General features: G+C 52.5%; 2 protein-coding genes across 2 annotated transcripts; one reads left to right on the plus strand and one right to left on the minus strand.

The window, feature by feature from the left end:
* The first annotated feature begins 1,106 nt into the window (after positions 1 to 1,106).
* Positions 1,107 to 2,348, plus strand: LOC131087966 (NAD(P)(+)--arginine ADP-ribosyltransferase 2-like). The gene is made up of 2 exons (XM_058031742.1): positions 1,107 to 1,848; positions 2,263 to 2,348. Exons 1-2 carry the CDS (start codon positions 1,107 to 1,109, stop codon positions 2,346 to 2,348), a joined length of 828 nt encoding a protein of 275 aa, XP_057887725.1.
* Positions 2,349 to 5,733: 3,385 nt separating this feature from the next.
* On the minus strand, positions 5,734 to 7,456 carry LOC131088040 (erythroblast NAD(P)(+)--arginine ADP-ribosyltransferase-like). Its single transcript, XM_058031869.1, has 2 exons — positions 6,694 to 7,456; positions 5,734 to 5,819 (listed from the first exon to the last, which is right to left on the minus strand). The coding sequence occupies exons 1-2, from the start codon at positions 7,454 to 7,456 to the stop codon at positions 5,734 to 5,736; spliced, it is 849 nt and encodes a 282-aa protein (XP_057887852.1).
* Between the last annotated feature and the right edge of the window lie 2,935 nt (positions 7,457 to 10,391).

The raw sequence follows: 10,391 nt of genomic DNA on the forward strand, positions 1-10,391 counted from the left end.
GTTTGAGGCAAGGTCATGTGGGGTATTGGGGCAGTCAATGACAGCGACCTCCTGATCACTTTTTAGAAACTCTCAAAGACAAGAGGATTTCTGGGGAGAGGTGGAGCCATGCAAATTATTTCTTGAGAAAGTGCTATTAGATAAGAAACCAATTTTAATGAATATTTATAATTTTGCTGGAGAAATTCCTTGTGGCAAAGTCCCCTAGAGCTGCAGGACCAGGAGAGATCTACTGTGAGTCCCAAGCTGATAAAGAATTATGACTTTCTGACACCTCCAGTTCCACCAAGGAGTTCACTCCGTCTGATTTTGGTATTGGGGCTGGGGGGACTCAGGGGGACACATGGATGAGTGAGAGGGGACCATGGCATCAGGACTGGGAGGAACAGGGGATACTGGAGGGACCCTGGGGGAGAATGTGACGTGGGTTTGGAATCCTGCGGAAGCTGGGGGACATTGGGGGATATGGGACTGGGGTTATCTGAGCTCTGGGGGGCAACAGGAGGGAACTGGGGGTGTGAGTGGGGCCATGGGAGGCTGGAGGACACTGCAGGGGGCAGGGAGTGATCCTGGGATTTGGGTTGGGGTCCTGGGATGCATCATTTCCAATAACTCAAAAGGGGACACCAGACAGAGAGTGGGATTGGGGTCTGGGGGGGCAAGAGCGACACTGGGGGTCAGGGAGTGACCCTAGACATGGATTGGGTCTTGGAGGGGCTGAGGGACCCCAGGGGAATGACACAAAACTATGGAAGAGGGTTTGGGGTCCCTGGGGGGACTGGAGGAGGTTTGGGGTCCCTGGGGGGACTGGAGGACACTGGGGCATCCAAGAGTGACCCCAGGATTTGGGATCAGGGTCCCATAACATCTCCAGGGGTCTCCTGGAAAAGCCTTCCTCCCCTTCCTAGGTTCCCCCCACTCTCTCTCCCCAGCCCCAAGGAAACCTCCCCATATCCCCCTATGTCCCTCAGAGTCCCCTCTGTCCTATCAGTGTCTTCACAGCGCCCCTGGTGTCCCCCAGTGTCCTCCTTGTGTCAGACAGTCTGTTCTCTGTGTCCCCTCTATGTCCCACAGTGTCCCACTGGTCCCTGTGGCCTCTCTTCTCCATGGCCCCCCTGGCTCACACCCTGGCACTGCTGGCAATGACCGTGGCCACTGCGGCCATCACAATGGTGACCCTGGACATGGCCCAGAACTCCTTTGATGACCAGTACCTCAACTGTAGCCCTGCCATGACTGAGGCCTTGCTGGCCCTCAACATTTCCGAGTTCCAGGAGAACAAGAAGTTTTCCCAGGCCTGGGTGAAGGCCACGGCCGAGTGGCAGAAGCGGGGCTTCTCTTCATCCCCTCTGTCTCCAGCCCAGGCCATCGCCCTCATGGCCTACAAAATGAAGGATGTGTATAGGGAGTTCAATGAAGCCGTGCGCACAGCTGGACGCTCCTGCCAGGAATACCGGTACAACTTCCACTTCAAAACGCTGCATTTCCTGCTAACCCAGGCCCTCCAGAGGCTGAGATGCCCTAATAAATGTCTGGATGTGTTCCGTGGGGTGAGGACAGTCCAGTTCAATGTGACACCTGGTGAGAAAGTCCGCCTCAGTCAATTCACTTTTTCGTCGCTGGACAAAACGGTGGCCCAGCGTTATGGGACAGACACAATGTTTGAGGTGCACACATGCCACGGTGCCGACATCCAGAAATTTTCCTTCAATCAAAGCGAGAAGGAGGTGCTGATCCCACCTTTCGAGACCTTTACGGTCACCAAAGTCACCAGGGAAGGGAAGAAGGTGCATATTGAGCTTCGCTCCACCGGGAACTCCAGCAACTACAACTGCGAGTGGCTGCGAGGTGACATCATGGGAACAACCTGGGGAGATGTGGACACTCAGTCAGGGTTGGGGACAAGGACATGCGGTGCTGCAGACACCCATGGCCCAGAGGGGACAGGGACACCCACTGGGGTTGGGAGACAGGAACCCAGAGCTAAGAGCTAGGGACAAGTTCAGGGACAGCATTGTTTGGACACAGGGGTTGGGGACACCCAGTGCCAGGTGAGGGGGCCAGGGATATCCAGTGTTGGGGATGGGGACAAGGTACATGGTACATGGCTGGGTAGTGGCGAAATGGACCTTGTTATGGCCCTCTCTGACACCACACCCTCAGGGTCCCCCACCACCTCTGTCCCTCCTGCCATGGCCCTCCTGATGCCCCCCTGACCCTCCCACCCCATGATCGCCCTGACCCCTCTCTTTGTCCCCACAGGTGGGAGCCTCCCCAGGAACTCCCCCCACCTTGGGGGTCTTCTCCTGGCCACCGTGGCCATGGCAGTGGCCATTGGAACCCTCTAAGCCACGAGGTCAGAAAGGTCACTGTGGTCTTGGGGGCCACTGTGGTCACCATGGTCACAAAGACCACCAGGACCCCCAGAGAAATGAGGCCACCAAGGCTACCAAGACCATTATGACCACTGTGGTCACTTTGTCGACTGTGACCACTGTGGCAGTTATTGCCACTGTGGCCACCATGGTCACTGTAACAAGGCGTCCATCCAGGGGAAGACCCTCCGAGAGCTGCCCAGCGAGGGATCAATGCCAGGGCAGCAGGACCAGCATGAGGGGGGCTGCCTCGCCTGATGCATCAATAAATTGCCGCTTGCTCATCTGTATAAGAAATGTATCAAAAACTTGATCCTTGCTCGCCTGGTGTATCAAATGTTTATCAGAAATTTGATCCTTGCTTGCCTGGTGTATTAAAATTTTAAGAAAATTTGCTGCTGGGTCTCCTGATGTATCTGCTCCGTCCTCTTTTTAATCCCTTTCCTGCAGAGCGCCTCATTTCCTAAAATAGAGCTGTTCCTGGAGTTTTTGTTAGAGGGAGCTCAAAGCTTTATTTTTCAAATTTTGATCTACGAAGAGGTGCTGGAGAAATGTTCCTCCCTTTTTTCTGAAATGGGAAATGTTTCGCTTTTTCACATCAGATTCTCAGAATGGACCTGGAGGATCTGGAGCCTGTCCAAGGAAGGGATAGAGCACCAGGAAGGGTCTAGAGCACCAGGAAGGGCTGAGAAAGCTGGTGGAAGCTGCTCAGTGCAATTGAAAAAGGATGAATAATTAGTTTGGAACCTGTTCCAAAGTTTCTGATTTGTGATAACACTTCAGAAGAAGCATTGGGAGGAAACAAATAAAAACAAACAAAATGAAGAAGGATGAAAAATAAAATAGAGAAATGGGGACAGAGGTAACACCATCCATTTATTGCTGAGAAAAACCTTGATGTTTCGCTCAGGAAATTCTTTTTTCTTTCAAATCAGGGGTTTTTGTTCTGTACTTGCTCATCTCCTGGAACTGGCCATGCAGTTGTAGTTTGGAAAATGTCCACGGGAGGGCAGCAGCGAGCGCGGGAAATCAGCGACCCTGCGCTGCTCCCAGCTGCAGTTCCAGGTGCCAACAGCCGGTGGCAGCACGAGCTGCTGGTGCTGCTGAGCGCCCGCCCCACCCCATCCCGGCCCCAGGGGCTCTGCAATGGTTTGAGATGGAGGGACCCTGGTGTATTGACCCCACTCTTTCCAACATCCCCAGATCCCTCCTGGCCCCAGGCCACATGGCCAGCTGCACTGGTCACCCACCAGCATCCTCAGGTCCTTCTCCACAGGTGCTCCTGCAGGTCCCACCCAGCCTGGAGTGGCACTGGGGACTGTCCCTACCCAGGGGTAGGATCTGCCCTTGCCTTCTTGAACCTCCCAATTTCCAGCCTTTAAGGCCCTCTGAACTGGAGACTGTGACAGGATGCTCCGTCTGGAATGCGGCCAAGGGACAATGCCCCATTTGTGGCTGTCAGGGCTGCATTGAGAGAGGTCTGGTGCTGATTTTGGTGCTGAATTGGTCTAAAACCAGACCAAATCACCAACCCGGAATTGATAACTAAGGCTGAAGCACCAGAGTTGGGCCTGGCCATCCATCAGCTGACTGTGGAAGTGTGCAGTCCCCTCTCAGACAGAGATTCCTCTCCCCTCTTCCTGCTTAAAATGAAATATGTGTGACATTCCTCCCTCGGGAAGGGGATGTTCCCAAAGGATCCTCCTCAAGGCAGAGAGAGAGACATTCCCATAAGTGCTGGTGTGGGGACTGACATGGAGCCTTGCCTAGGAATTGTCAGATTTTTGCTTGCTTTATCAGAATTCTTTAATGGCATTGTTTTGATTGAATATTTTAATAGAATTTCTTTGCAAAATTATATTGGTAGCCACAGTGGCTGTGGTAGCCTTACGGCTGAGAGATTCTAGATGATCATGGTGGCCACAGTGGCCTTGGTGGTTATAGTGACCATGGAGGCCAGAGTGGCAGTGGTGGCCACAGTGCCACAGTGATAATGACCACAGTGACCTCATGGTGGCAATAGTGGCCAAGGTGGCCATAGTGGCAGTGGTGGCCTTGGTAGCCTTGGTGGCGTTGTTTCTCTAGGGGCCCTGGTAGCACTGGTGATCAGGGTGGCCACAGTGACCTTGGTGATCATGGTGGCCACGGTTGCCGCAGTGACCACAGTGACCTTGGAGCCCGTGGTGGTTTCATGGCTCAGAGGATCCCAGTGGCTACTGCCAGGGCTGTGGTGGCCAGGAGGAGTCCTCCAAGTTGGAAGGAAGGCCTGGGGATGCTCTCACACATCTAAACTATGATCAATAACTTATCGCCCTCTATCACAAATCCTATTCTGAACCCTAGTTGCTAACGTCCTCATCCTAACCTGAGTGGGCAGCCAACCAGTAGAACACCCATTCATCATTATCGGCCAACAGCCTCATTCACCTACTTCACAATCTTTCTAGTTTTATTCTCCCTTGTGGCCGCCCTAGAAAACAAACTACTCACACTCCAATTAACTCTAGCAATTTATAAAAACATTGGTCTTGTAAGCCAAAGATTGAAGAATAAACCCCTTCCTAGAGTAACCCTAATGTTACCCCACTACTTCAGGAAAAAGGACTCAAACCTTCATCTCCAATTCCCAAAGCTGGCATTTTAAGCCAAACTACATCCTGACCCCTCCGCTAAACAGCCCAATTGCCCCTCGAGATAACCCACACGCAAGCTCCAGCACCACAAACAAAGTCAACAATAACCCTCAGCCCCCAATTAAAAACAACCCCACCCCCTCTGAATAAACAGAGCCACCCCACTAAAATCCAACCAAATACACAACAGACCCCCATTATTCACTGTCCCTTTGTCCACTAATAGTCCCAACACATCCCCAATAGCAAGCCCCACCACAACAACCAAACCTATCCAAAAACTGAAACCAACAACCCCACAACCAGCCCAAGCTTCAGGATAACAACACTGAATAAACCAACACAACCAACATCCCTCCTCAATAAACCATAACAAGCACCAAAGATACCAAAGAAACCCCCAAATTCACTAATTAACCCCCCCCCCCCGCAACAGCCACTACAACCAACCCTAACACCCCATAATAAGGACATGGATTAGACACAACCGCCAACCCCCCTAAAACAAAACATGGTGGCCAGAGTGTCTGTGGTGGCCTCAGTGCCACGGTGACAATGGTGGCCACAGTGACCTCATGGCGGCAACAGTTGCCAAGGTGGCCAGAGTGGCAGTGGTGGCCTTGGTAGCCTTGGTGGTCTCATTTCTCTAGGGGCCATGGTGGTGTTGGCGATCGGGGCGGCCACAGTGACCACAGTGTCCTTGGAGGCCGTGGTGGTCGCAAGGCTCAGAGGATCCCGGTGGCCACTGCCAGGGCTGTGGTGGCCAGGATGAGTCCTCCAAAGTGGAAGGAAGCCCTGGGCGTGCTGCCACCTGGGGGACAAAGAGAGAGACATCAGGGGGATCATGGGGGTGTGAGGGGGTGGGGGAGGACCATAATGGGGGATTAGGGGTGACAGGAGAGATGGGGGCCATGAGGTGACAGGTGACAAGCTACTGGCACCAGGGAGGTCAGGGGAGTCATAGTGGGCTTAGGGATGACAGGGGTAGGGGAAGTCAGGGGATGCTGTGGCTGGTGACAGAGGGTGTCAGGGTGTTGTAGTGTATTTTCTTTATCTGTCATGTTCACTGTTTGATTTCTGGTTTTGTAATCCCTCTGTATTTTCCTCCCCCTTTCTTTAGAGTGACATAGACTTGCTTTTTCATCGTTATTCAGTTTAGTTAAGTACCTAGCAAAAACTAACAGTAAGTTTAGGACTGTATTTTGTCCTTGGGTGTGTGTGGCAGCCATCTCGACATCTTCATCCCCTTTGGTGGGGAGGCACACGATCGGAATGGGGACATCCCTGTCTCTGTTTCTCTCCCTGTTGTCCCCTGGCTGGGGTTTCCCTGTCCCCTCCTAGATGTGGGAATCCCCATCCTGGTGCCCTGTCATGGGTGTTCCTGTCCCTGTGTCCACAATGGGTGTCCCCAGCACGGGGTGTTCCTGTCCTCAAACTCTCAGTGAGTGTCCCCACCCCCTGTGCCCTGTCATGGGTGGCCCCTGTCCACAGTGGGACTCCCCAGCACTGGGTGTCAGAGTCCCCCCACCCCCTGTGAGTATGCCCAGCACTGGGTGTCCCTGTCCTGTGTGTGTGCTCCTATTCCCACAAACACAGTGTCCCTGTCCCCCATGCCCAGTGAGTGTCATTGTCCCTGTGCCTTCTTATGGGCCACAGTGGGTGTCCCCATCGCCCCAGGCTGTCACCTGTGGTGTCGCCGTTCACCCACTCGCAGTTGTATTTGCTGGTGAGATTTTTGGTGCGCAGATGAATCCTCGTCCTGTCTACTTCCTGCCAGACTTCAGTGACCTCGAAGCTCTCAAAGGGTGAGATCAGCACCTTCTTCTCGTCAGGATACTTGGAGAATTCCTTGATTCCCACCCCGTTGCACGTGTGCACCTGGAACACCGTGGCATTCCCAAATATCTTGTCTGTTGTTTCACTCTCTGACGCCGACATGAATTGACCGAAACGGACGATGTCACCGGGCTTTCCCTTGAACTGGTACCTGCTCACCCCCCAGTATATGTTGTGACACTGTGGTCCTCTAATGACCCTCAGTGTCGTCCAGGCCTGGGTCAGCAGGAAATGCAGTGTTTTGAAGTGGAAGTTGTCCCGGTATTCCTGGCGGGAGCGCCCGGCTGTACGCACGGCTGCGTTGAACTCTCTGTAGAGGTCATCCATTGTGAAGGCCATGATGGCGATGGCCTGGGCTGGAGATGACAGAGGGGACAGGGGGGACCCCCGACTCTGCCACTCGGCTGTGGCCTTAGTCCAGGCCCGGGCAAAGAGAGGGTTCTTCTGCAACTCGGAGCTGTTGAGGGCCGACAACTTTGCATTCATGGCAGGGACACAGTCCTTGTACTGGTCATCGAAGGAGTCTGGGGCCATGTCCAGAGTCACCACCTCAACAGCTGTGGTGGCCATGGCCATTGCCAGCAGTGCCAGGGTCTGAGCCAGGACAGCCATAGAGTGGAGAGGCCACAGGGACCAGGGTGGAACACTGAAGGACACAGAGGGGACACAGAGGAGACACAGGGAGGGTTCCTCAGTGAGGGATTCGGGAGAGCAGTGGGGTCAGCCCCAGGAGAAGGGAGGCACTCCTGGCCAGCAGACCCCTGGACATGTCTGGGGTCCCTGATCCCAAATTCTGGGGTTACTTATGCCTCCCCAATGTCCCCCAGACCCAGTAACCCCAATCCCAATCCCACAGTACTGTGTCCTCCTGGGCCTCCCAGAAGCCCAATCCTACTCCCATGACTACAAGTCCCCTCAGCCCCAGCAGGATCCCGACCCAAATCCTGGGGTCACTTCCTCAGACCCCCAGTGTCCCCCTCAGCCCATCTCCAGACCCGAATCCTACTCCCAATCCCCAATTTCTTCAGTGTCACCCCAGAACATCAACACAAATCCAGGCATCACCCTCTGCCCACACAGTGTCTCCCAGCTCCCACCATGACCCCAATCCCTCTCCCACCATCCCGTGTCCCCCCTCATTTTCCCCCAGAGCCCCCCATTACCCCAATCCCAGACCTGTGACTCCCCAGTGTCCCCCCATGTGCACAATCCCAATTGCTCAGTCCCGTGCCTCCCCCAAGTGTCCTCAGGTGTCCCCTCAGCCCTGATACCAAAATCAGCCAGAGTGAACTCCCTGATGGAACTGCAGGTATCAGAAAGCTGGAATTCTTGATCAGCTCAGACTCACAGTGGATCTCTCCTGTTCCTGCAGGTCACGGAGGACTTTGCCACAGGGTCTTCACCCACCATAATTGCAAATGTTCGTTATAATGTGTCCCTCACCAAGTACAGAAACAGCAACTTTACTTAGCAATAATTTGCATGGCTCCACCTCTTTCCTGAATTCCTTTTATGGCGCTGGAGAGTCCTAAAAATGAGTTTTCTCAGTGTGGTTTTCACTGAGTGCCCCAATATGCCAGATGATCTCATCTTGATCTTTAACTTTCGGCAGGCACTGCTGCTCCTTCTGTGTTACAGAATTTGCCAAAAACCCTTCATTGTAGTGCCCTTTATCTCTTTCTCCACATTATAACATTCTCCACATTATAAGATGAGGTTCCTTTGCTCATCTGTGTACACACTTTTACATCCTTTTTTTTTTTTTGCTACTTCTTCTTTAAGCCCTATGCAGCACTTTCAGGAGAACTCAAGCTTTCTATTCTCTCTCTTATTGCTCAGTCCCCACGACCCCAATCCCACAGTTCCATGTTCCTCCAGTTCTTCCCAGTCTCACTCCCCACTGCTCACTGAGTTGCTGTCACACCTCAGACACCAATTGGGGTTCCCTATCAGATGACGTCCCTGTAGGCACCTTGAGCCTGGGGATGATCTCTTGGGGGAGTGTCTGGGTGACTTTCCTGGCCTTGCTGGTGTGGCACGAGAAGTTTTCGGCCCCAAAAAAGGGATGCACCAACAGCAGGAGATACCTGAGCCCATGTTGGTGTGGTAGCTTAGAAAATCCATTTGCCAGTTATCCCCAGGAGTGTTTCCTCTTTCAGTGATGCCTGGAGGTGATGGTTTGGAATTCGAAGGAACCTCTCATGCAGTTTTAATGCAAGTTTATTTCCCACAGGGATTTTTCAATCCCCAAGCTGTTGTGCCCCATATTGTATTACAGCCACTTCTTTGAGCAGCTCAGCGCAGCTCAGTCACCCAGGCATTCCCCCAGGAGATCATCCCCAGGCTCAAGGTGCCTACAGGGATGTCTATTGAGGGATTTTTCCAGGAAAATGGACACTGTCCCCAAGCCAGCCTTTATGGGTCTGAGTAGAATTTCACAGTGTCTCCGATAGCTCAAAAACAGGAAGAGCCTCCTCAGGAGAAAAACAAGTCCAGGATGTGAGGCACGCTAAGAAGACGGAGCAAAAAAACCACAGCAGAGTGCATGAAGGCAAAACAATAAACCACAGTGAGATGCATGAAGAAAGACTAACCAATCAGCTGAAGGCTTGAGACGCGTGCACAGATTGGCTGAACCAATCATGTATTAGCTTGAAACGTGTGAACAGTAAAACAAAGCATAAATACAGTTTGTTCTTGTAATAAATTTGACTTCACTTGATCATATTGATCATGGCGTGATGTCCCATTGCTGATCCTCTGCTCCTGAAGTCATCTAATAGAGGACCCCAGCTGGTATCTGAGGTGTGACTGCAACTCAGTGAGCAGTGGGGAGTGGGACTGGGGGCAACTGGGGGGACATGGGATGGTGGGATTTGGGTCGTGGAGGGTGAGCAATAAGAGAGAGAATAGAAAGTTTTAGATGCCTTAATGGTGCTGGATAGAGCTCAAAGATGAATGGACAAAAACCAAAAAAGGATGTAGAAGTGTGGACATAGCAGGGCAAAGGTTGCTGGAACCTGTGGAGAAACAGATAAAGGGAACTCCACTGAGGGGTTTTTTGGCAAGTTCTGTAACACAGAAGGAGCAGCGCCTGCCCAAAGCAAAATTTTGAGGCAAGGTGATCTGGGATATTGGGGCACTCAGTGAAAACCACACTGAGAAAACCCCTTTTTTATGATTCTCCAGCACAATAAAAATTCTTTCCTAGAAGAGGCAGAGCCATGCAGATTATTTACGGGAAAAATGCTGGTTTCTATATTAGATAAAGGACACAATTTCAGGTATATTTATAATTATGATGGATACATACTCCATGGTAAGGTCCTCCCTGACCTGCAGGACCAGGAGAGATCCCCTGTGAGTCCAAGCTGGGAAAGAATTCCGGCTTTCTGATACCTCCGGTTCCATCAGGGAGCTTCACTCCGGCTGGATTTGGTATCAGGGACTGGGGACCCTTGGGGAGGAACATGGGACTGAGGGATTGGGGTCTGGTGTGGCCCTGGGGGTGTCACAGGACAGGGACTGGGGTCCCTGGGGCTGTCCA

The sequence above is a fragment of the Melospiza georgiana genome, chromosome 1, assembly GCF_028018845.1.
Source record: "Melospiza georgiana isolate bMelGeo1 chromosome 1, bMelGeo1.pri, whole genome shotgun sequence".
Lineage (NCBI taxonomy): Eukaryota > Metazoa > Chordata > Aves > Passeriformes > Passerellidae > Melospiza > Melospiza georgiana.